We start from the raw sequence: 24,237 nt of genomic DNA on the forward strand, positions 1-24,237 counted from the left end.
TTTCGCAGGCTTTCTTCGCATAGAGATGACAGAGAATATTCTCAAAGAAACGGCGAGCTGTGTCCGGGAGGAGCCGTGAGGGGGCTCAGTACGAAAGTTGTGGAGCGCTTCTGCTTACGAACAGAACAAACCCCTCCCATTTTCTTTGCGAAACACTGAGGTAATGACCTCATGTCACCACGCGAAGGGGTGCCCGTATACGTCGGTAAAGTAAGAGAGAAGGTGACTGGGAGTTTATCGTTTCTGTGTCTATCTTTTTCTTCAGAGGAAGCTACCCGATGCGGAGAACCACACACCGGGTCGATGCCTGGCATTCACCAACGTGTGTGCAAGTGCTAGAATTCTTCTGCGCGTAGTACGACCATATGCAGATGTCGTAAGTGACCGGTTATGTGTGTGTGTGTGTGGACGACACAGTCAACGGGCAATTCAGCTTCTTGTATCGGCAGGAAACCCGTTTACACCCATGGTATGCACAGCAAATCAGAAACCCAGCACACGGAACATTCGGTGTGTCATGCTAGTTGTAAATGCGGTTTTCATCCAATACGGTATATAGGTGTTGCCTACGAATACTGATCCCACCATGGCATGTCCGCGATTTCCACTTGGTTTGAGCGGCAGATCAATTCAAAGTACGGCCACAGACAATTTGCTCAATGGTGTCACGAAAACACGTCTTCCTTCAGACATAGTCTGGCTGTTCACAGGCATTGCCCGACCACGTTTAAGTAGCCCCATGAAGTTGACGGAATCAATCTTGAGAGATTTCGGCAACAAGAAGTCGTGTGTGCCCTTTGTTTCTGGTATCGTCTCTGGCTCGGTGGGCGCGATGGTCTCTATGTGTAGCGAATGGTGAGTCGACACCACGACTAGAACGCACGTCACACAGCCGACGAGTGGGATCAACCGACACCCTCTCCGAGGGCCTTGACTGTACGACCACTTCTACTTGCACAATGCTGTGGCTCCGCATATGTTCACAAACTGCAATCATGATAGGCATGTGGTCACATTCATATCCACACATACTTCCCACGGTGCCGCAATGGCCATTCTCAAGATGCCTCTGTCTCTTGAGGTATAGAAGTGTGTCCCTTCGAGCCCGGTGTTTTGGCATTGCAGTACTAGTGACGTGGTTGGTCAGGAACTGATATGTCGCTGAATTCACCGACACCAGTTTTTTACGCGATTCAATTACTTTCCGACGGACGTCCCATCATGGGGACCACCCTGACTGACGCTGTCGGTTGTTTTCACCTGGAGTGAAAGAAAGTGTATCCCTGAGTGAGTCGTCGAGAGGTCTTTGAAACTCCACAGTGGCGATCTTGACCTCCGCATCGGCAAGCACGTTTTCATGAAGAAATATGGGGGGCTCCAGACTCGAGAACCAATTGGAATGCATTCTTTGAGAGCAAATGGTAAGGACCTTACTACCTATCTATATATATATATGCTTGTATAGAAAAAAGGGCAACACAAGTCCTTTGACATGTGCATACCCGTCCTGTATCAGTCGCAACGCAGTGGCGGTGAATCCTTGACTCCAGTTCTATGTCTATTGCAAAGTGTTTTTCTTCAGCAGTGGCATATCACCGAGTCAGGATTTGCAATCAGCCTGAAGACTTTGGTTGCGGCCCCGTCGAAGGATCTCTATGCTTGGATACTTTAATATAGCTTCGTGTAAAAGCGTAAGACAACCCGTTGAAACGAGAGAAAACTTCTTCAAACTTGCCTTAAACCCGCTTAAGCGAAAAAAGCTCATTTTCAGACGTACGCGTGATGCGAAGCATTTGTTTTCGCGGCTGTAGCAGTCCTGAAACTTCACAGCCAGGGATCGTTTCATAACTCTTGTGGCAACTACCAGAAGCTGTTTTGCTGCCCCAGTACTACATTCACGAGCTCGGATTTTTCACACAAAAAAAATCTCGGTAGCGAGCAGCATCACCACGGTGTTTCAATATAAAGCTTCCGCAGGCGTACCAACGATATGCAACGAATGGAGTACGATCCTCCGTACATGGCCGTAGCATATGGTAGGAGGCTTGGGACATGGTCTACTTACTCTATTCAGCAGTTTCTGCTGCCCAACTCACTTCAGAATATACCTTCAAAGCCCTCTGGAAGTATGAACTAGATGAAATTACCAGCAGACGCATGCTCAGCAGCTGACACATCAGTAGAAAGTCTCTCTCCCGGGTTTGATTCGTGAAAAACAAAGCCAGTTGTTCTGCTTCAAGGTCTGTGAAGCTATAGCGGTCGAAGATGTCTCAATTGTCAGGGTAGACACACGCTGCCGCAGAATAGCAGCTACGCCGTGAGTAAACCATCAGAAAATATGATGCTTTGCAACTTGGGAAGATTACGCCACAGGGTATCGCAGCTGGTGAGTCTATATTTTCGATGGCAGCAAAATATTCGTTGTTCCTGCCACATATATCTACGATTCTAAAAGCGTGAAAACGCCAAATCAATTAAAATCCGGTATATGAACGGCATATTCCCACACGGAACATTAACCGGTCGTCAGCATCTGTTTTACCATGCACCCACGCGATTCAATTGGATCATAGCGTAACCGCAAAATTGTGGGATTGGCCAGTCACAAACAGCGAATGAGTGCCCTCAAAACGTGCGGAACCTAACACTGTACGTGCCATTGATAAAAGCAATGTAACCACATTCTGCTTAAGACGTTGATATGCAATGTGCTCTTTTAGACGGAATTCAACTATCTTTCAAGAAACCATTTCAATGCGAAGAGGTTTGGCTGTTGCAACCAATATGCTGCGAAATGGGAAGAGTTGGTGGCTTCTAGTGAAGCCTAAATTTGGGACAAAGGCCCGATAAACTCAAGACGAATGAAAGTTACGGCGAAATCTCAATGTCATCACTACTCGAACCTCGTGTGGAGTGGGAGAACTCCCGTCCAAACACAGATCCGGCACAGATAAGAAACCGCAGCATTCGTGCACCACTCATTCGACATTTTGCCTGTTTAATTTCGCTTCTGTTGCACAATTTAACCACCGAAACCGTACAGGGTTCTGCCCTGGCGCTTGAGGGAGTAGACGATATCCATGGCGGTGACGGTCTTTCTGCGGGCATGCTCCGTGTAGGTGACGGAGTCCTTGATGATGTTCTCAAGGAACACCTTCAAGACACCACGGATCTCTTCGTAAATGAGACCAGAAATACGCTTCACACCACCACGACGCGCCAGACGGCGGATAGCCGGCTTCGTAATACCCTGGATGTTATCGCGCAACACCTTGCGGTGACGCTTCGCGCCTCCCTTTCCCAAACCCTTTCCGCCCTTGCCTCGGCCCGACATTTTGCAGAAGAGAAGAGAGGAAAGATGCGCGTAACTCGAAGTGAAGGCGATACCAAATGTATCGATATTCTTATGGGTGCAAAGAAGAGGCGAAAGAGTGAAGCACTCAAAATTAATGTGGCCAACTGGTCTGGGACTATCCCCCCCTGCACTCTCTGCCGTCTCAGACCCATCCGTAGACGCCACGTGCGGGGGATGGTGAATTCCCCGACAGCAGGCGCACCTTTCCGTTCGACAGCATTCGGAGGAGCTAGCCGGCTAGTAGCATTCTGTGCGACGAATCGAAAGGTTCGTCGCTGCGTGGACGTGGATGGTGATTCGCCGTGGCCGGGTTTTTTGTCGGGGTATGCAGTACGATCACCCACCGTTTTTTGGTGGCATTTCGTGTGTCTGCGGGGAGGAACGGAGTTGCACTGTTCAATCCTGCAGCTTCAATCGTGGGAAACCCGTTTGGAAATGCTTTTTCAACAGCACCAGTCGGGGGGGTGGTATTACGATTTCCTTTTTTTTTTTGTCTCTTTCCTGATTTCGACATCACCGCGGCGCTCCCGTGGCACTGCCTTGAGGGTCCGCCTTCTCTGCCCCCCGACGTGCGTCCTCCGAAAGAGAGAACGAAATCGATGGATGTGTGGTCGTCAGGGAGAAAATTGGAACTCTTGAGCGACTTCGTCTCTTGCACACACACACACACAATAGCTGAAATGGAGTGTAGCCAGGCAGCTCTTCCGACTTCTGCGTATCACGGCGGCTGCGTCTGCGGTTTGGTTTTTCTCGGGTCCGTGGAATTCATCGGAAGTTTGAGCACAAGGGGTGGCGATGTTCCAGCCCTGGTCCGGTGTGATGCAGTTTGCCTGGAAAACTGGCGTCAGATTCGCGTTGCTGCATCATATGTTGCGGAGCCGAACTTGAACGCGTGGATACGCCACTTTCCACGAGTAGCGCGTAACGCCTTAACTGCTTGGGACGTATAGTGAGCTTTGAACATCTTACTTGGGTGGGGGGGGGGGGGGGGGATGATCCTCGTTTTCCGAATAGATTTCATTGGAGAACTGTGACGTGCATGGTTTTCGGCACAGTGGAAAACGGATCTGGCAATCAGAAATATTCGGTATGAAACGCCAGTCCAAATGTGCTGCTCGGCGCATACAAACGGTATCTGTACGAAACTTCGGGGGCTGTTTTCAGCTGGTGTGGCCCGAAGTGCCTGCCTGTTTCAGGCTGCCCACAAATACCAGCGAATGTGATCGAAATTTTTCCTCCATGGTAATTCGATGAGCGCTGCCAGTACGCCCCTCTACGTGCTGCAGGGGAGTAGTCGTTTGGCGGGTCTGGCAGGTGCACGTCACACTTGCTTCCATCTATCTAGTCTTGGCAGCGTTGAAGTGGGAGGCAACGTGATCCGGGGTGACAATGCTCCAGAGTCGCCTTTAGGTTGACACACAGGAGCAGGCTAGAAGCTCACTGTTGTGTGCCCTTCACGTACGGCCTGCTCTCGACTCGGATGTAGAGGAAATCAGTTTCAGACCACAAATTTTACGCTAGGTTTGAAATGAAGTTGTATATTATTTTTTACAGTGGTACTATGAGCCTCTTTCAAATAGATTTAGTGGAAAACCTAAAATTCGCATGTTTGATTGACGTTTAGTCGCAAATATAAAATCATTCAAGACAGATATTGTTTCTGTACAGGTGAACCGCGATGCAGAACTGTGTAACTCAAATCGAATAAACAGGGACATAATACCTAGGATGGTGAATATGACTACCGTTATGAGATACAGACAACCGACTCTCTATGATTGTTGTACACCACCCCATTGGACTGCTCAATTTTTTTATAGTTTATCGATAAAAATAAACATAAAATTTACTTATTCCTCCATTTAAATTAGTACGAAGTAGTCTGCTGTGTCCACCAAATTTCACACCATCCGTCCTTTGAGATCATACTACCGGCGAGAAGGGAAGTGTGTTTCAAAGAAACCCGGGAAGTTAACGTCTGATATAAATAACCGAATCTGCAACTACCGGCGCACGGAGAAACAGCCACGTCTGGCTCTGCCGTGAACATTGCTGTTGATCGTGAAGTTGTAAAGTTAGTTACGCGTAACATACAGGAGAGCTATAGAGCGAAGTGGCGTCAGTTGTTCATCGTGTGATCACATCTCTGCTTGACCATCAAGTGTACACAGGCAATCAATACTCAGTAGGCAAGGACTATAATTCCAGAAGCAAGTCAATTAGCAACTCAGCGTAGAGTCTGTAAGGGCGGGTAATTGCGGTGGCAACACCCATGAAGGGAGTTAGTTTTTCCTGCTGTCGCGAGCGTGTGTGATTCAAACAGCGGTGAAAGGGGTCTGTAATTCGGCGTGAGAAGCCTAATGGGTTCAGAAAGCAGGTGAGTATGGTGAGATGAACCACGACACGCCAGGAGAAGGGAAGTGTGTTTCAAAAAGAAAAGGGATGTTTACCCGGGAAGTTGGCGTCTAGAATATATAACCGAGTATCAACTTAGAAGCACAGATGGACATAATTAATCCTTGTACGGTTTGTACCTACTTTACGCCTCAGTTTAAGATGGGGAGTCCTCTGTTACAGCTTGCCGCTACATTCAGGATCGTACCGTTATATTCGATTATATTCGAGGATCTTACGGGTTCACATTGGTATAACTCAAATCGAATAACAGAGATATTCTGGTACCTAGGATACTGAATATGACTCCAGTTATGAGATACAGACACCCACATCTTTGCGACTGCGATGTACTGTTGAGTAGTGATGTTGCTGACACTATTTCATGGGTAGTGGCACGTTCTATATTCATCAGCTAGGGTGACGTCCTCCCAGGCACCTACTTTTGTATGATCGAATGTCAAAGATGGTCTTACGGAAAAAAAACTTCGGTCTTTAAGAAGCTCGCTGCTTGCCATCAGCAGCGAAACTAACAACGTCAATGCGGCCACACATTTTTCATGCGGCAGCAGCTGGAGTAGCTACTTAATAATCAAAGTTGTGTCGTGAGGAAGACAACAGAAGTTCCCATGGCAGCCCCAGATACGATAGTGACTGTATCTATAACGTGTATACACCTATGTGTATTTGTGCGGCGCATATGCGAGTAAAGAGCTGAAAGCTGCCTTGAAGGACATTTGTCATGATTTTTCTGTCGGAGAAGGAGGACGGATCCAGAACCATGTCGATGGTTGTTCCGGCCTTGGCATACATATGCTTTCCCCGAGGCCGAAGACCAAACGGAGGTAAAACTTTCACGGATGCCACATGCCTTTCTGATGCACGCGAACGAACCGATGTGGAATAACCTTAATGTAGTAGGATATTGAATTCCAACACTTTTAGCTGTCTTAAGCAGTCCAGTGGGGTGGTGGTGTACAGCAATCATAAAGAACACTCCCCAGAAAAAGGTAGTTTGTATAAACCTAGGAATCCCATTTTATAATGTGTAACAGGGAGTCTAGCTTCAGTTGTTATCTGATTGGTATTGCATGCGTGGTGACTTATATTATGATTCTTATTAATGGGAGCACAGTTCCCTGGGTATCCAATCCAGTGCTCTGTAGAGCATAAGCGGACCTAGTCCTCGATCAGAAAAGAGAAGAAAACAAAAAGGTACGTTACCGACAGACATAGCTGCCCATGAGTACGACAGGAACTTTGAGGCACTGCTGCATGCCTCACCACAGTGCCAATTTGCACGATACTCATAGGACGACATACAGAGATACACGTCTACAAATATGAGCAATCTACGCTGATGGATAAACACGCATGTGACCCTGCAAACCTGACAGGAAGCGGTCACATTCGGGGTGTGTCAAGGAAAAACAGTACAATCTTGCAGAGGGCTCTGAAGCTTCTGCTGTGTACCGCTTATCAGCCCATTTTCTGCTTCCGGGATGTGGGGTGGCTTGGAATTGATGCCTGATTGCTTCCAGCCGGTTAGGGTGAGACAAGAATCCAGTGTCGTTATAGTGAGCTACAGAAAGACTTGAAACCAGACCAAGGATGACGGCAACAGCTAGACACAGGAAAGTCGTATGAAGGACGGAGTGTGGACTGACTCCGACCCTGGACGCTTTTTTCTGTTTTTTCCCAGTCCATCTCTCTACAGAAATATCTTCCTATGTAGGTGTAATCAGCTAACATACTCCGTCAACAGCGACATTATCTACCTGTATCTGTACTCTTCCCTGTGGCTACACCAGTCGCGTGTTGCCTATGTATTCCTACGTAGCCACGTCTGTATGTACCTCTTTGCCGCTAGAGTTGTCTGTCTCAATACCTCTCTGTAAAGCTGGGTGGCTATGGTATAGACCTGTACGTGGCCTGACGCCGTTCGGCCCCTCTGGAATGTCAGCAAAAACAGTTCTCATTGGCGAACTTCTATGGACGTATACTGTATTTGGACGGTGCGCATGTCGAGCTTCAGCTATTGCCTGGCCAGAAGAAGTGGCATGTTTCCTGTGGATATGCTTCTATGCCTTTGAGTCAACATCAGGACTCACCAAAACTTTCGCCCTTACGTACATAGCTCTAATGGTACAGCAGAGAGCACCTTCACGAAATACTTGGCGAATCATAATTACGGCCGTGGCGCTTGCCATTCAACAAGATACGTGCGGATTCTGCAGAGATAGAAAATTTACCAGCGTGGTAAACGTACATGTAGCCGACTTTTCGTTATTGAAGCATTCGCCGAAAAGCCATGTCAGAAACAACAGAACCTGACACTAGGCGACATGGCCGACGGTGGAGACACGGTTATCTGAGGGGTGAGAAGCTGGTGCGTAAGCGTCAAGCATTTTCTTTTCTCCGTTAGCTATTACAATCAAACGAGAGGCCGTCCAGAAGTCCAAGTGGGCATCTACCACCGTGAAAAAGATATACATGCTAAGTGTACAGTAGACTTCTGCACAAAAAAGGACGTCATCTCCGCGCGATAGTTCGCGTGTAGCCACACAACCACTGCACACCACGGTTTCGGACCTCTCCACCTACTTTCACATATCCCGCACAGACTTGTGGAGAGGAGAAAGATTCACGATAAAGACAGCATATCTACGGATTTTGCCGCACTTCAAGTGGAAGGGGATTACGACGTCTGGTCTTGCAGAAAGACGCTCATCCCATGTAATTACAATCCCTCTCTCCCAGACGCGATAGTGTCGTCAGATGTTTCATCTGCTTTTAGTGCAGCTTCGCATTTACTATTACTCCCTTCACTCTTTCTGAGCTCCGGTGATTCTCTGCTCTTGGGAGTGTCGACATCGTACACGCAGCCTTTGGTGCGTCCCGTCGTCAACACAGTTTTGGAGCTTCTCAGGAGATTAATTTGTGTGCTGAGGCCCACAGGCCTCCAGCTTCGACAGTACGCGCCGCTGCGGGTAAAAAAAATCCGTTGACTTTACTTGCCGAGAACAGGTCATCACTGTAAAACCGTTCGTTCCCTCTCAACCGCCTGACACCGGGAATACAACCTTCACCGTGTCCATATTGCCATTTTCTACGGAATCGAGCCTTTCCTACTAGAGAAGGGTCTCGCTGTACATACCGGAAATAGGATCTGCACAGCTGTGGGATCCCAGCTCTCTCAATGCCTACGGTTCGAGCCCCCTTCGCTCTTAGGGGAATGATTCAGCCATTGCATGCCCTACTGTAGAAAACTGTATGTTGAAGAAACGACACAGTTTTCCTGACTGGTACACCAAACTCGACGGCACCCCTGTTCTGATCCACCACCGCGAGCTCATCACCGCTGTGGCGTTTTCATAGGTAACGTTTCACTATGGTCGAGGCTCAGTGGGGGGGGCTGCAAACAAGACGCAAAAAGAAGGCACGACTACTCACCTCAAAAAGGGATTATAGACAGGGCCGCCGCAAACCCCTACTCTGCATGCCTTGTGCGTCATACATCGGTGCCAGCGAGGTACCCATACACGTAGGGAAAGAATGACAAAGACGAGAAAGCGACGCACAGCATCGGCATGAGCCAGGATTCTCTTCCCAGCAAAACAAAGGGAAACTTGGACGTGAAACTCACATTTCCTCTACAGCTTGCAGGCTGACCAGTTACCAAAAGTCAGAGAAACGTGCAACTGAAACAGGTCCATTGCAAATCCTCACTTGCAACTGCACCGAAGACAGCGAACAAACCATCAAAGACTGCAGACTGCTACCTGTGAGATTCTACAGTGATGCTTTTCAGATCCCCAGCCAGTGCTTCTCCAACTTATCGATAATGACCGGAAGTTTTCTACTGGCGTTTTCCCCTGTCCTGCTTACTAGGCGGAGACGGAGCGCGGGTAGAGACAAGAGACGCGGTTGGGGCGCTTGTCGGGGCAGGAGAAACCCGCTTTTTAGGAGGGCCCAGCCAGGGAGAACGAACTTTTCTTTTACGGGAACCTGTGACCAACGGAGGGGCAGGAACGCCTGTGGAGACAGAGGACGGCGTCTCAGTCGGGGCGCCGGTGGGGACATGAGGAGTCGGTGTTGGGGCGCCGGTGGGGACATGAGCAGGCGGTGTTGGGGCGCCGGTGGGGTCATGAGCAGGCGGTGTTGGGGCGCCGGTGGGGACATGAGGAGTCGGTGTTGGGGCGCCGGTGGGGTCATGAGCAGGCGGTGTTGGGGCGCCGGTGGAGACAGAGGACGGCGTCTCAGTCGGGGCGCCTGTGGAGACAGAGGACGGCGTCTCAGTCGGGGCGCCGGTGGGGACATGAGGAGTCGGTGTTGGGGCGCCGGTGGGGACATGGGAAGGGGCTGGTGGGGCGCCGGTGGGGGCCTGAGGAGGCGCTCTTAGGGCAGTGGTGATAAACGGAAATGCTGCTTCGGCGCCGGAAGAGGCAGGAGTCGCAGAAGAAGACGCGGTGGAGGAGGAAGGAATCACTGTCGGGGCACCGGTAGCATGAGACGCAGGCGCAATGGGGACGAGGATAGAGAGATGACGATACGGGGTCCGGGCCCCGGTGGAGGAGGAAGGACTTCCGGAGGAGGGCGGGGGAGGAGGCGGCCGGGTACCCAAGGCAGCTTCTATCGCTTGGCCAGCCTCACCTGAGAAACAAGCAGAAATGCCTCGACTCTCGAAAGAGTGAAATTTGCTTTGCCGTGAGTGGCTTTCCTCCGCGGTTGTCCATCGATGGCTGAACACGGAAGTGGGGGCAGATGCGATTGTGCCGACTGCCGCCTCGTGCAATTGCGATAGGCCGTCTGATCATGACTGACAGGTATTCTATTCCTGAAAAAGGCGGCTTTCGCAATGTGGTTTCAAAACCAGGACCGCAACCGGCATGGAGGGACATCACGTGAGCTGTCACGCACCCCCACGTAACCATATATACGGGTCTGATGGTCTCCCTGTATCGTGGCCAGTCGGGTACGCCTGGCCCCACTAAGCGGAGAGGAGGCGTAGAAAAGCACGGACAGATTTTCCCGCGGGTTGCGCTGTTGCACATTGATGCGTTACGTCGCTTAACTTACGCCATTTGTGGACGAGTCTTACGATCGGCGAAGGTTGCTGCACAGGCATATCTGCAGAACAGAACCCAGCACACCCCTGCGAGGCAGATAGGTGAACTAGCAGTTCCGAGGGAAAACCAGGGGTACTCTTTTCAAAACCGGAGATTCCGGACGGCCGCCCATCCGGCAAGCAAAAACCCCGTCACCAATGTGAAGGCCTACACACAGACACGGTATGTACACGGTGAAGGAACTCCGCCAGCACCTCGGAGACCGGCTCCCCTGGGAGAAGTTGCGAACGCCACCAGTCGCGCGGCTGAGCACATTCTGTCCTAGAAACTGGAAACGTATGCGCGGTCTTCGTGCGTTTGGAAGTCGTTCTCGACCGTCTCCCAGACCCTGTCCTCTTTCCCCACGAACCGTGTCGTAAACGTCTCTGGTATCTTGCCCTTCCACATTTTCACCCCAAACACAGCTCAGCATAGACTCGCGGGAGTGTTGTGCCCAAGTCCCGCCCACCGCTGCGAAACGACAGAGAGCATTGCCGAGCGGGGAACGAGAATGCGGCACAACTGTCTCCGAACCGTGTTTGTGCCTTTGTGGCCATTGCAGACTGAAGAACGTCCACTAGACATCGCAGGCAGGAAACTGCACGGACATTCCACGCCCTTGCTCCAGGAACCAGTCGGCTTCCAAGGCAGTCCAGCAGGCGGGGACTTACTCTCCAGAACTCCCGGATGCATAGCTGCCCACGCCAGCACAGGTCTCCGGAGGCTGCGTGTTTTGGTGTGCTGCGCGAACTCTGCAGGGAAAGAAGCGTTTTTCCACAAAAGACGTATATCCAGCCATTGAGGGCACATTCGAAAGCCGCAGGAAGGGGGGCACGGCAAGGTTCCACACAAAGCGCTCGTGTTGACGCACATTCATTGCTGACAATCTCAAGCATACACAAACAACATGGTCTCTGGCGGGAGAAGAGTCGCGGTGGTTGCTCTGCAACGAAAACGTTCTCATACGGGGGCCGTCACGAGGAAACCTGCGCGCCTATGTCCCTGAATGCGAAAATCTTATATGGAGTGCTGACAGCCGTGTGCGTACAATGGATCTTTACCATACACCTGTTTACCCAGATTTCCGGATCTATGCGACTGTACATTTTCACATACACCGGACGCTCAAAAGCTAATACACAGACGAAAAGGTTCGTGTGCACGATCCTTTGGACACATGTATGCTGCGATGCGACGGTTGTGATTTGTCCAGACCATGCAGTGCAGATGAAGCTTCGCAAACGCTTGCGGGGAGGGCCGGCTTGCTGCCTTGTTTGTCCTCTCTCTTCGCCTCAGTTGATTCCTGTTCCCTCCAGAAAGGTGTACGCAACCGTATCGCGGCGCATCAACCCTTCCCTTGATTGCCGCCTCTTCGTGTGCGATCCCAACTGGAAACTGACGGCGAATCATGCCGAGCCTCCACTGATGCCTCACCTGGCTCCAGCATTTTGTGCCTCCCTCGACGCGTTCCCCTCCCATAAAGATCAGAGAGTAATCCAGTTTTTTCCGACTCAGGGCTTGCCCAGGCGCAACTCAAAAAGACATGGAGATAACCGTATAACCATAGTTTCACAACACGATCGCCGGGGCCATGAAAGGACGAGGTATGCATCGCTGTACTCTGGCGGCGGAAAACACGACGCTTGCGGGGGTCTGTTCAGGCCTTTCTGTACTGACTACGTGTGTCGTGTTATAGGAACACAGTACCGTACATGTTTGCGGATGCACATGTGTGTTTATGTTACTTTGACGTGCATCAATCTCTTTCTCAGTGTGGACATAGCCCCCTATCCACTTCGTCCCCCCTTGCCCACCTTTCCAGATCTATATCTGTCGACATATCCGTCTCCCTGGACGGAGTTTTATCTCTTTGGCTATATCGGTGTGTACTCCTTTTCCGTGGACATCACGCTAGAGGGGTCGGGTCTCGAAGATCAACATGCACTGAGGCAGGCAGTTTAGCCGAGCTGAACAAACGACATGCAGCCGTTTGCCCCGCAGAAGTGCCATGCTTCGTTATGGCGACAACCTACTGTTGTAGACATTTCGGAACAGCCCCTCAGGCGTTCTCGGCTCCGGCGGTGCACTCTCGTGCCAAATACGGTAGTCCGTAACCATGGAAGCAAGTAGATAACGACGTAGGTCCAAAGCTCCTTCTCCAACAACTCCCAGTTGTTGCCAGTGACGCTCTATCTCTGTCACCAGACTCGCGATCGCAGGATTCACGGCCTCCGATCTATCAAAAATCGCGTAGGTCGTGTCGAGGTACCGGTAATGGCCAATACTCAAATCCAACGCCACAAGGCATTGCATCAGTGCCGTTGCGTCTTTCAGGTCGGGGTCCTTCAGACCTTCCTTCCAGACCACCAGCTTTCTCCTAATCCTGAATGCCGAGGCCCTCATTTCGGTGATCCAAACGGCTTCATCGTCGTCTGGAGACGCAAACAGAAAACCAAGAAACAGAAAACCAAGATCCACGAATGGCTGCGAGGCAGCTGCGCTTGCGCGCCTCAGTTTGTCTTCGCCAGGAGGGGGCGAGGCAGCCGCTTCACGTGGCAGTTCTCTGCCCCGTTCGGACGAACCTGAAACGAAATTCACTTGGCAACATGGACGACAGAAACAGTCCACCGAGGAACCCGCTGAGCGAGAGGGATTATAGGCCGTGCGGCCACAGAGGTCGGTCTTTCCCCTGTTGTCGCCAATATACAGTTCGTTACTCGCAAGCGGATGAAACATACAGGAAAACAGGGTTTCCGCTGCTGGAGTTCGCGTGGGCTGTCCCACTTCGTTCCGCCATCCAACGGACGGAAGCGTGACGGCTGAGCACGAAAACGCTGGCGCGGTACAGAGGCGGTTTTCTTGGGCCCTGCTCGGCCACCGGCTTGATCTTGGCAGGAGAGGCGAGCGGAACAAGCACACCTCTCCGAGAAACACGCGAAAGGGAAAAAGGCCTTACGCAACGAGGAACGGCCGATGACGGCGGAGCGACGAAGAAGAAGGCGAGAAACGAATGAGAGCTAGGAGAGACGGAGAGATGCAGAGAGGAAGAACAACCAGAATATACGTAGAACAGTTGGTCAAGCGCTACAGATGCAGTACCGAAAGGGTTTCTATCTATACACGTTCGCTGGGATTCACTTTCCTCCTCGCAAAGTGTTACACCCTTTCACTGCGTTCGGTTGCCTGTGCGGAAAGCCGTCAGAAGAAAACGTTGCCTCTTGCGCCACGAGGGGCGCCGACAGTTTGGTAATCTTGCAGCTGCCTGACGGCGAGACCTCAGAAAGAGTTAGCTCGCCGTATCCCTTCCCCTGCCTCAGAACCCGAAAACTCCCCTACTACGTGCGCCACAGTCATTTCCAAGCGCAACGCCTCGGAAGCCTTGCCGCCACTTGGCGTGTGCGCCTTGTTGGGTCCCGTACTGTGTGCACCGTTCAGAGACACACACGCGGTGGTTTTGCGCAATCACAGTCTCGCTTGCCACAGATCCCGGCTGATCCAACATGACAGCCGTAGACAGCCCCCCCATGATGGCGTAGCCATTTCGCTCGACGTGTGCCTTGTCACTCGCAGCCGCCTGGAGGAGACTCTCGCCGGTGGTGCGCCGCCCTTTCTGTCCGCCTGACAGAGAAACGCGCCGCGGCCTAGAGTGGAAGCCGCCCAGCGGCAACAGGCCCCTTCGGGCCTTGTCGAAAAGCGGCAGTCCTCTCGGCCCGACACTTGTGTGGGGCGTTGCTTCCTGCGATCAGCGATTCCTTACCGGAAGGTATTTGATCGAACTTCACTAGCGGCTCCACGACGGGAGCGAACTCTGCGTAGGGCTCGACAGCTGTGTCGGGCTGCTGGCCTTCTTCTGGGGGAGCCGGCACATCGAACTGGTGTTCTGGAGGCATAACGGACCGGCAGAGTCTACACGAATGTCCTTAGGTTCGAGAAACCGCGCTCATGGAAACGAAAACACGAACGACCACGGGAGACCCTGTCGATGCAAAAAATGCACCTTTTTAGGGCCACTTTAGAGTCAGCGCGCTCCGTGTCTCTTCGCCAGGGATGGAGGCAGCGGCAGACAGGCTTGGAGGTCCAAATCGAGAAAACGCGCCTTGTTCAGGAGAACGAAGAGGGGAGGACGGCGGGTGACAAAGGAATCCCCTCTCCACACAGCCAGTCCGAGAGCTAAATTTGTTTCTGGTTTATATTTAGGGCAGGAAGACCTGTCTCATTGCCACAGAACCGAGAAATAGAAAGGTGAGCAAGAGACGCGATACGCTTTCCTCACTTGTCACGATCGTCTGACTCCTGGAAGGAAGAAGTGCCAGCAGCACGCTGTTTTCAGGAAGTTCTGTACAGACACGGGAAAGACCCCAAAACCTATCAGCTTTCCAGGAGGAGTCCTTTCCATATTCGTCGTTGGCTGCAAATTCACTTCGCCTCAGGACTCGGCGCTCGCAGACAGGGCACACCTTGATTCCCTACCCAACCGCGTGAGATGCACAGACAGTCCAGCACTCGAAGCGACACGCGGTGCGGCTTCCGAGCCCATGTTGACTCCTTGGATCGCACGGAGGACGGGAGGAAAAAGTCTGTTTCGTCACCAAAACAGAACTGCGTCACACCACTGAAGAGCTTCACCAGCAGTCGACTTCACGGTCCGGACGCGACATGAAGGGACACGGGGCCGGCACCGAAAAGAGGAATGCTGTTTAGCAACTCGAGGCAGCAGCTTTGGCGATGTGCACAGGAAACATTCCAATGCTCAAAATGTCCTGCTGTGTGGTGAGGAAACTGACGAAAGTGGGTTGGATGTATGCCTCTACCAAACTGACAGTTCTAATGACTACAGCTTCCAAGGAGACACGAAATACCGTTACGATATTGAAGTCTATAACATCTTTAGCTATCTCTTGAGGCTGTCTCGCCCGGGCTCTTTACACGGCTAGCCACCTACGCTGTAGGATGTTAGGGTGCTCAGAGAGCCATACATCGAGAAGAGTCAACCACTCGATGGAAAGGACATCGCTTGCTGCGCCTGCGACAAGCGGGAGAGACAGAAGAAAAACGCGTGGAGAGACGTGCCCAAGAACACAGTTTCTTTGGTCTCGGGGCCGGCCTCGTGTGTGCTACCGCACAGTCTTCGCACTGCCCCAGCCTTCCTGGAGGTTCCAGCACAACGCGTTTTTTCTCCGGAGACGTGTGTGTTTACCACTTCCCCCGTGTCAGTGGAATCTTGCGCGCCGCACCAGTCGTTATCGGAGCTCTCTACGGGTCCTCGCTTTTTGAAAAGCATATTTCCACTGCTCGATTCTACCACCGGTGTGCTCGAAGAAGAGAGCGACGCAGGGGGGGGGATGTCAGCTCAGGCCGTGCCGAGTGTGCGATGAAAGAGTTTGTGTGTGCTCCTGTCCCTTTGGTTCTGCCCCGCGTACGCGCCTTGCTGTGTGACGGGGCCTTTTTTCTCCACTTTTCGATCTACCCTTCTCTCTTTGCGTTTCATGCCGTTTCCTGCTTCGTCCACCTCTTGAACTGCTGACCCCCTTTCTCCGTCGGCACAGCTCTCTTACGGTTCGCGACTTGACTGAGGGCGACCGCGGAGCCTGTCTGCCCCTGCTGGTTGTGAACCGCCTCAAGCACAGCGCCACCGGCAGCCTTGGAAAACAGATTCTCCAACATCTCACTGAAAACCGCTGGCTCCAAGCTGGCGCCGAATGCCTTTGCTAGCCCGACCTGGATGGCTTCTGCAAGTTTATTCCGTTGTACGGTAACCGAGAGGGATGCTGGAGCCCCTCCAAAATGCGCTGCGTGAACTGCGTCGAAACGCGCAATGAGGAAGTGCCCAAGCGCAGCCCGTGCGATAACCGCCGCCAGTGTACGCTGAGTCTTGTCGCTCCGATGTCTTGTCACGCTCCTCGTGAACGAAGCACGGAAGTCCGAGAAACCGTCCGCGGCTGAGGAGAAGAAGTTCACGGCCTGGAAGCCGCTGCCTGACAAAAGAGACCAGAACACGCGCGAATCCACGGGTGCGGACCTGCGATGTCCTGTCTTCTCTTCCCTCCACAGTCTGCATGCTTGTCGGCACCGCAGCAGCCTGCACTCTTCTCAACTCACCTGGCGCTGTAATCGAAGCGAAGTAGTCTTGAAAGGTGTCGGCTAGCACCTGCCAGTCCATCGGGGCGTCCACGTCGCCCTCCACTGCGGCGACTTCTGCACAGCACCGCGGAGAAAGGAGAGAAGACAAGAACAGCCGCTCCCATGAAGAGCAAAGCGGGGAAACCGACGCAAAACAGAGGTCTTTTCGCTCAGCCGTCCGCAGAAGCACAGCGATGCAAAGCACTGCACCACGAGGCCCATGCGCACATACGCACACCACGCGTGTATTCTTTGCTACACCACACTACGCGGCACACAGACTCGCGGACTCTCGCGTTGTCTTCCTGGCCAACCAGACAGGCGCCGAATGCACAGCGCCTGTTCCTCTGAACTCTGAACTCGAGAGTTAGAACACAAGGGGACGTCTGCGCGGATGGCCAAACGCCCAAAGCACGAGTTCGATTCGACCTGAAAAACGATCACACGGTGCACGCCGAGAGAGTAAACTCCAACGGATGACGGTCTAGCAAGAAGAACGGGCGACACGCACCTGCAGCGCCGTCCGTTCCTGGCGGCACCCAGGGAGCGAGGAGTACCCTTCCTGCTTCACCTGCAGAGAGAAAACCGGCAAAGCCGCAAGAGCTCGTGGCGGAAAAGCACCGAGAAGGGGGTGTAGAAAGGGTCGACGCGCGAGGACGGCAACGCGCAGGCTATTCAGATAGAAGCACGGACCGCACACACATACGAGCATCGAGCGCGCTGCTGCAGAAGAATAACCTCGGCACCCCGCTGGCGGTCAGGAGGCATTGCTTCACACGTGACAACCCCTGGCGAGCTTGGCGGCAGAACGCTATTGCGGAAGGCACTGTGGAGCGATGGCGACGCCGCTTTTACGACGCTCAGGGGGGACTACCCACGGCGGTGTGCAGAGGCGTCTTGGCCCCGTTCCACCTACCACCCACCTCCCTGTCCCCGGCAGCTTTCCGACCTTTGTGTGGAGCACGGCTACCAAAGCATGTGCGCGCGGCAACTCTCGAAGTGTAACTGCCGGTGCGCAGCACCGGAGACAGACGCATCTAGGGCTCGGCAGAGGAAGGAGGAACGTAGTCCTGTCTCTTCTGTTTTCGCGAGACAGGATGAGGAGGAAGGCAAGCACGCTTCGAAAGAGACGTAGATCTTTTTTCGGCAAAAGAAGAGCCTCACCAGCTCCACCCTGCTTGTCGATCAGAGCCAGCAGTCGCGGATTTTTCGAGAAAGCTGCAAATGCAAAGTTGGACATGCACATGGGAGTGAAGTCGGCGGCGGCTCTTCACAGTCAGCCAGCAACCGGAAAACGATGACACGAAAACACACGCGTATCTCTTCACCTGCAGCTGCATGATAAAGGCTGCGACACGGTGCGCGAGCGGTTGAAGAGCCACCCTCATGACGCGGGTCTAGTACGGACTCGACACGGCCGCCCCGGCCGGACCGAACCCAGAAAGAACGCACCTCCGGCGACCTTTCTCGATTTCTCACAGTGTAAAAAAAACGCGTTCCCCTCCTTCCCTGCCTCAGCTGCTGTGACTCAGTAGACGGCAGAAGGACACCTGTACCCAGATCAGGGTGGATGGGGAACCACACCCTTTCAAGCGAAAACGCACACATGCGCGTATGCGGAAGACCGCTGTATGCTACGGACATCACGTATGAGGAGAGACACACACTCTGCAGCCGGACCTGCAGCTGAGGAGAGAGGGGACACAGACGCGTCGGCCTTTCTCACCTTTTCGGAGCTCAGGCCTGAGCTCCAGGTGGCGCCGAAAAATAGGCAAGATACGGAGGGAGTCAGAAGTAATAACGGAGAAAAATCCTGAGACAGAAGCATTCACACGGGAAAGGAGCTTCTCAATAAGCTTTCTTGGCCTCCGATAGATGCATGCCTCAGCTGCTGTTGGGAGACCGGAGGACAGCAGTCTCTGTCTCGAGTAGTCGCCAACAGACAAAAGTAAACCAGTATGGAGGTCGAGAAAACAGAGAGAAAAGCACAAAAAGGGCGTTGGCTTTGTCGATACCTCGAGAAACCCCGTGTACCCAAGCACTGCCTCGTCGCGCGGTGAGTTGTGCGGATTCGACCAAGTTGACATAACCAGGGTGTTGCCGAATACGCCCGGAGAGAGAGACCCAGCTCTGTGCTCCACAGGCGACGAGACGCCAGTGGGAGATGAAGACTACGCGCGTGCGCTACGTCCGGAACGCATAACTGGCTATGATGTGAGTCGACCTCGCATTTCCCGACCTAGCCTTAGAAACCCTTTCTGCGCGCGTGGCCGCTCGCCACAGATTTTGTCCACCAGAGACTGCCGCATCGTGGAGTACCGTCTTCGACGGGCGATTTTGATCTAGAGAGATCTCGTGAACAGGCTCCGCAGGAAGCGACGTATTCAGCCTAGTCGTGTGTCACAGCAGCCGCACGAGGAAAGTAACAACTGATTCACCCATGTGCGCTGCCTACCTTCGGCTATGGCTGAGAACCTCACGCCCCAATTGTCGTACAACTTGTGGTTTAACCGAAGTAGCCGACAAGTGCGCTGGAGCATTTCGAGCGTCACCTCCTTGAAAAGGATATCAGCTTCGGCACCGGTGAGGCCGGCGCGTTCTGCAAACGAGTTTCGTGCCGTGGTCGCGCCCCACTCGTATTTTCTTGCTTCCATGGAGGGACGTAGCCCGGGTTCGGAAGGAAAACTCGTTTGTACGTGCGAAAAGAACAGCGACACCATCCATGCACTTAAAAGCTGTTTTAGGGTTCGTTCTGCATGCGGTTCCTGCGCCTTATGCGCGTCACCAATAAATCTCCCGAGGCGGTTTCGAACCCTTCGATGCAGCACCACTTGATGAGCGTTCCACTGAGAAGTGCTTCCTTCTGAAGAGAAAAAGAGGAGAGGCTGCACGGCATTCGTTAGCACGCCTCCTTTACGCCACGCAGGGCGAGCATACGCCACCCAACATCCAGTGAGGCCTGCGATTCCAGATTTCGTCTCCTCCACTCATAACCGTGGAGGAAGCTGAAGGGGGACGGATCACAGGAGAAAAGTATTTCCGATCTACCACACTCGGGATTCGTTTGCGCACCAGACATATGCGATTGGGGGAACCCTTTCGCATGCTTTTCTGACTTTGGCGAAAGCTCCAAAAGCTCGGCTGTCTGCGACTTGAGGGGTTTACGGTCCAGGTTGAAGAGGAAGTTACCAAAACGCTGCAGTATCCGGCGGCCCTCTCTCAGATTCATCCCGAACGCGACTCCATCAGCGGCGGCTACGTCCCCACCTCCGTAGACAGGCTGCTACTGAAAACTTTTGGCTGTATCTACATTTGCTCTCGAGTATCCTTCGTTCCCACCTCAGCCCTCCCTTTCCCGCTTTCGAAGGGAGGTACTGGCGACTTCACCCGATCAGGACTTGCCTTTCCGTCTGTCTTACCTGTTGGCGCCAGGTCACTTGGCCATATAGTAGCGCAGATTTCTGCAAGCTTCGCATCTAAATCCGCACATGCTGCGCCCGAGCTTGGATGCTCTCCGGAACCTTGTTTGGCATTCCAACAAAAAGAGACAGAGAGAGGACAGAGGCACAGGATGGCGGGGGTGAGGATGCAAGCTGAGGAAGAGAGCAAACTCCTGTCGTCCACGGGACCGGCTAGGGCGAAGACGCAGTGAATAGAACGCGAATCGAGACAAAAAGGGTGCTTCCCAAAGGCTTAAAAAGGAGAGGTAGAGCGTCTTCTAGGGCACTAGGCAGAGACCAGAAGCGAAGAAAGACCGGATGGAGAAAGAAGAACGATACCGAAAGGACCCTTTGTAAATGCGCCCATTTGAAGTGGAAAATGCTTCTCCGACATGCGTCCAGCAAGAAAGCCAAAACAGCGTGTGGTGCGCGCAATTGACAGGAGCCCGGTAACGCTGGTGAGACTGACCACGCGCCAAAATAAAGACGCGAAGAGACGGCTGACCACTAAAAAACCCCCAAGAATGGCATGTTGCTTGTCAGAACACTGGAGCGCCTGAGTGCGGACTAACTCCGGTCCTACAGATACCTTAGGAAAGTCAGCCTAGCTTACGCAAAGACGCCGCTCATAGTCTGTTCATGTAAACTTAAAAACGGCACAACCTTTGTATGACAGAATTCCGCAGGCGTCTGCCGTGCTTTTGGGCACATGCCAGGAACTCGGTGAACCAAATACCGGCTCGGCAGACACCGCGCCGACGTAGCGAAGGCACTGATGAAGGAACAGAACATTTGGACGACCAGAGAGAAAGCGCTCTTCGTGGAGAGTGGGGACTTTGACATGTTGCTCGCAGTGCTGCCGACTGTCCAGACTCCGAGCCGCTTCGACACTTCCCCTTACACTGTAGAGAAAACAAATTCGCCTGCTTTCAATACAGAAGGCAGTGGTTAACGGTTCCTCGATCCTGTCTCCCTGTGGTGACGACTCCCACTACGAGGCTGAACACGACATGCTTTTACCGAAAAAAACTCCCGAGTTCTTCGAAACAGCAAGGGTGCCAAGCACAGCTACATAGAGTGCCTTTGCTCCTGACCGTAGATCGTGTGACGCGCTTGAGGTACGCCGTAGCTAGAGGAGCGTCATTCCCTTCCTGGCAGAAAGGGTATGCGGACGGCTGGCACCCTTCTCTGTATATCTACACATGATATACGCGTCCATATCCCATATATCCCTAACTAAACATTTATACCCGGGGCGTTCATTTGCGAGCGATGCTATGTCTACAACTGGACACGTCCCGACACCGCTTAGCGAGGACTAAGAAGGAAAATACCCGCGGCACTTTCCAAGGGACAGCGCCGTGAAACGCTGCATGCAAATGGGTATCCATATGTGTAAGGGCTGCTGTGTGTAGGAATGACGTGGACAAGTTGCGCTAACAAGAAAATTGGATCTGCCGGTAGAATACCACGATGAGAACAACTGCGAGCGTAGGGAATTGTCAGACAGCGAGCGCGACGGACTACGATTTGGGTGGCTGCAAACCGGGTGTACAGACAGCGAAACGCCGGGCTCTCAGCTGACCGGCCAGCGGTTTTCTTTCCGTCCCCGTTCGGAAACGACTTTGGAACACGGCACTTTCTCTCGGACAAAGGATGCTGTGTTCTCACCTTGCAGCACCGCGTGTACCCCTTGGCCTGGTGGCTGTGGTGCTTCCTCTTCTATCTCCGGAGGTTCCTGAACCGCCGCTTCACGGGGCGTACGATGTTTACCGGCACCCTTTTTGGATGTCGCTTTTTTTCCCGATGTCTTTGACTGCTGCGGCTGTGATGCGCCGCTGGGGGTCCCTTGCGCCGAGCTCCCGTTGCCCTGAGTGGCTTCGGTGTCCGGACAGACCGCGGCGGGTTCTTCGCCATTCCCTCCGCCAGGGGGCGTGGCCGCGAGCCGCCTTTGGTGCTCAAAGTGGCGATCGGACGCTCCCTTGCTGTGCCCAATTTCTAGATTCCAACGCTGGGACACCGGGTGAAAAACAGCGGAAGAGACACCTGCGTGCGGACGGGTCCAGCAGGACCGATAGTACACCTTGACAGAGTAGATGACGGCTGCAACAGCAACGAGACAACTGACCATTCCAACCAAAAAACCCCTTTTGTTAGGGGATTTTTGCGTCTCCCACCTACCGCGTCGGATGGAATCTCCACGGACGAGTGTTCGACTCCGGCGCGTTCCCGGCCTCGACCGCTGAGGCTCCCCACGGGTTTCCTGAGAACTTTCGACGGCCTCCACAGGAGGGACCGGTCCGCGAAGGGTGTCGAGACTTAACACCTCCATGGATTCGACAGGTTAACGGTGGATTGGAAGTGAGAATGCGTCCGTCAGATACGACACGGACAACAGGGAGACCTGATGTGAAAACCAGTGTGCAACCCTCGGAAGAGAGCGCGAGAGCGCGCCCGGCGTCAGCTCGACGACGTCGCGGAGAGAACTCCTGGCCCCCTGACCGCTTTAGTTTCAGCTCTTCGGGCCCAACTCCAATTTTTTGGCAGACGAGGACAGGCAAATGACCTCGTACCCTTCTGTTTCCAAGCACAAGACTCTCCCGAGCACATATGGAACCATTCGGCGCACCGGACCTCACGGGCGCAGGGAAGTAGCGCGTCGGACGGGGGTTTCCGCGAACCCTACATTACGCGACTCGGCAAAATTGAATGCTCCTTGACTGAAACAGCATTTCCACAGGGAAGGGGGGACCAAATGAACTTGGACTGACTGACAAATAAGGGAAAACGCTCTGAAGCTTCTGTCTTCGCTGGCAGCTCGGGTTCGCTGGCCCGGGGCTCGAGATGCAAAACCTCGGGGGACATGCAAATGGGGGCCATTCTATCGCCACGATGCGCGCGGAGCCGGGCGGGTGTAGCGCTGCCGTTCCCGTCCCGACCCCCACTGCTCAAACTGCCGATTCTTGTGCTGCGGCGTTCTTTGCGTCTCCCCTGGAGAGAGCGGCAGTTCCTGCTTTGCTTAGACGGCACAGATGTGAGCCGGATCGACGCAAACGAGACCGAAAAAACTGAATGGAAGGTCAAAAAGCCCAACACAACGAGCGAGCTCCCCGGAAAACTGGCGAGGACGCGACCCACCACGGCGAAGCGCTCGGCACCCCCAGTTGCAAACCCACACAGATCGTCCAGCAGTTCCCTAACCGGGCAGTGTGGATGCCTTGTGGTCCTGGATTTAAGGTGCAGCATTGCACACGACCTTGTTTCGACTCGGTACCGACTGTGTTATTGTAGCACGTAAATGAACATTACATAAGGGAGTTGTTCCCAACATCTGGATCGTGTTTTGGCTAGGTGAACGAATCACGTTTCATGGATTCACTCAATGACAGCACTTTGATTTCCATGAACGGGTCACATGTTAGATTATTATATCTGCGCTCCCAAACTGTTTATGAACAAAAATATTCTATAATTTCAGGAACAAAAATACCCTATAATTTAGGGAAACATCGTTTGAACTAATGGAATATATTCACCAAATATTTCTATTCTTCAATTATTCTCAAATTGTTTAGAATACTATTCACAATATAAATGTGCTAAACTAGTCTCTCTCTCTCTCTCTCTATATATATATATATATATGTTATATACTTATTGAATCTTTAACTAAACATTAGTATTGTAATGGTATTGTATTGCCTCGTTTTCGCGTACGTTTTAGCATAGTTTGGGATGCCGCCTCCATGTAAGGTGCGGTCTTGCGGGTCAGTACACCGGGATCCCTGCGTGGATTTTTGCGTGTATTGGGGGGATGGAA

The 24,237-nt window shown here is 52.8% G+C and overlaps 3 protein-coding genes across 3 annotated transcripts; all 3 read right to left on the reverse strand.

The window, feature by feature from the left end:
• Positions 1 to 3,022: 3,022 nt before the first annotated feature.
• NCLIV_015920 (Histone H4, related) lies at positions 3,023 to 3,334 on the reverse strand (the record flags this gene model as incomplete). Its single annotated transcript, XM_003881784.1, has 1 exon — positions 3,023 to 3,334. One exon carries the CDS (start codon positions 3,332 to 3,334, stop codon positions 3,023 to 3,025), a length of 312 nt encoding a protein of 103 aa, XP_003881833.1.
• Positions 3,335 to 9,138: 5,804 nt separating this feature from the next.
• Positions 9,139 to 11,550, reverse strand: NCLIV_015930 (putative cell surface glycoprotein, related; the record flags this gene model as incomplete). Its single annotated transcript, XM_003881785.1, has 4 exons — positions 9,139 to 9,164; positions 9,638 to 10,402; positions 10,829 to 10,879; positions 11,529 to 11,550. The coding sequence occupies 4 exons, from the start codon at positions 11,548 to 11,550 to the stop codon at positions 9,139 to 9,141; spliced, it is 864 nt and encodes a 287-aa protein (XP_003881834.1).
• Positions 11,551 to 12,873: 1,323 nt separating this feature from the next.
• On the reverse strand, positions 12,874 to 19,631 carry NCLIV_015940 (conserved hypothetical protein; the record flags this gene model as incomplete). Its single annotated transcript, XM_003881786.1, has 12 exons — positions 12,874 to 13,289; positions 13,814 to 13,874; positions 14,339 to 14,475; positions 14,615 to 14,737; positions 15,131 to 15,193; positions 15,800 to 15,880; positions 16,413 to 16,832; positions 16,957 to 17,052; positions 17,489 to 17,548; positions 18,142 to 18,195; positions 18,704 to 18,790; positions 19,433 to 19,631. The coding sequence occupies 12 exons, from the start codon at positions 19,629 to 19,631 to the stop codon at positions 12,874 to 12,876; spliced, it is 1,797 nt and encodes a 598-aa protein (XP_003881835.1).
• Positions 19,632 to 24,237: the final 4,606 nt, after the last annotated feature.

Source organism: Neospora caninum, chromosome VI (genome assembly GCF_000208865.1).
Source record: "Neospora caninum Liverpool complete genome, chromosome VI".
Taxonomy (NCBI): Eukaryota; Apicomplexa; class Conoidasida; order Eucoccidiorida; family Sarcocystidae; genus Neospora; species Neospora caninum.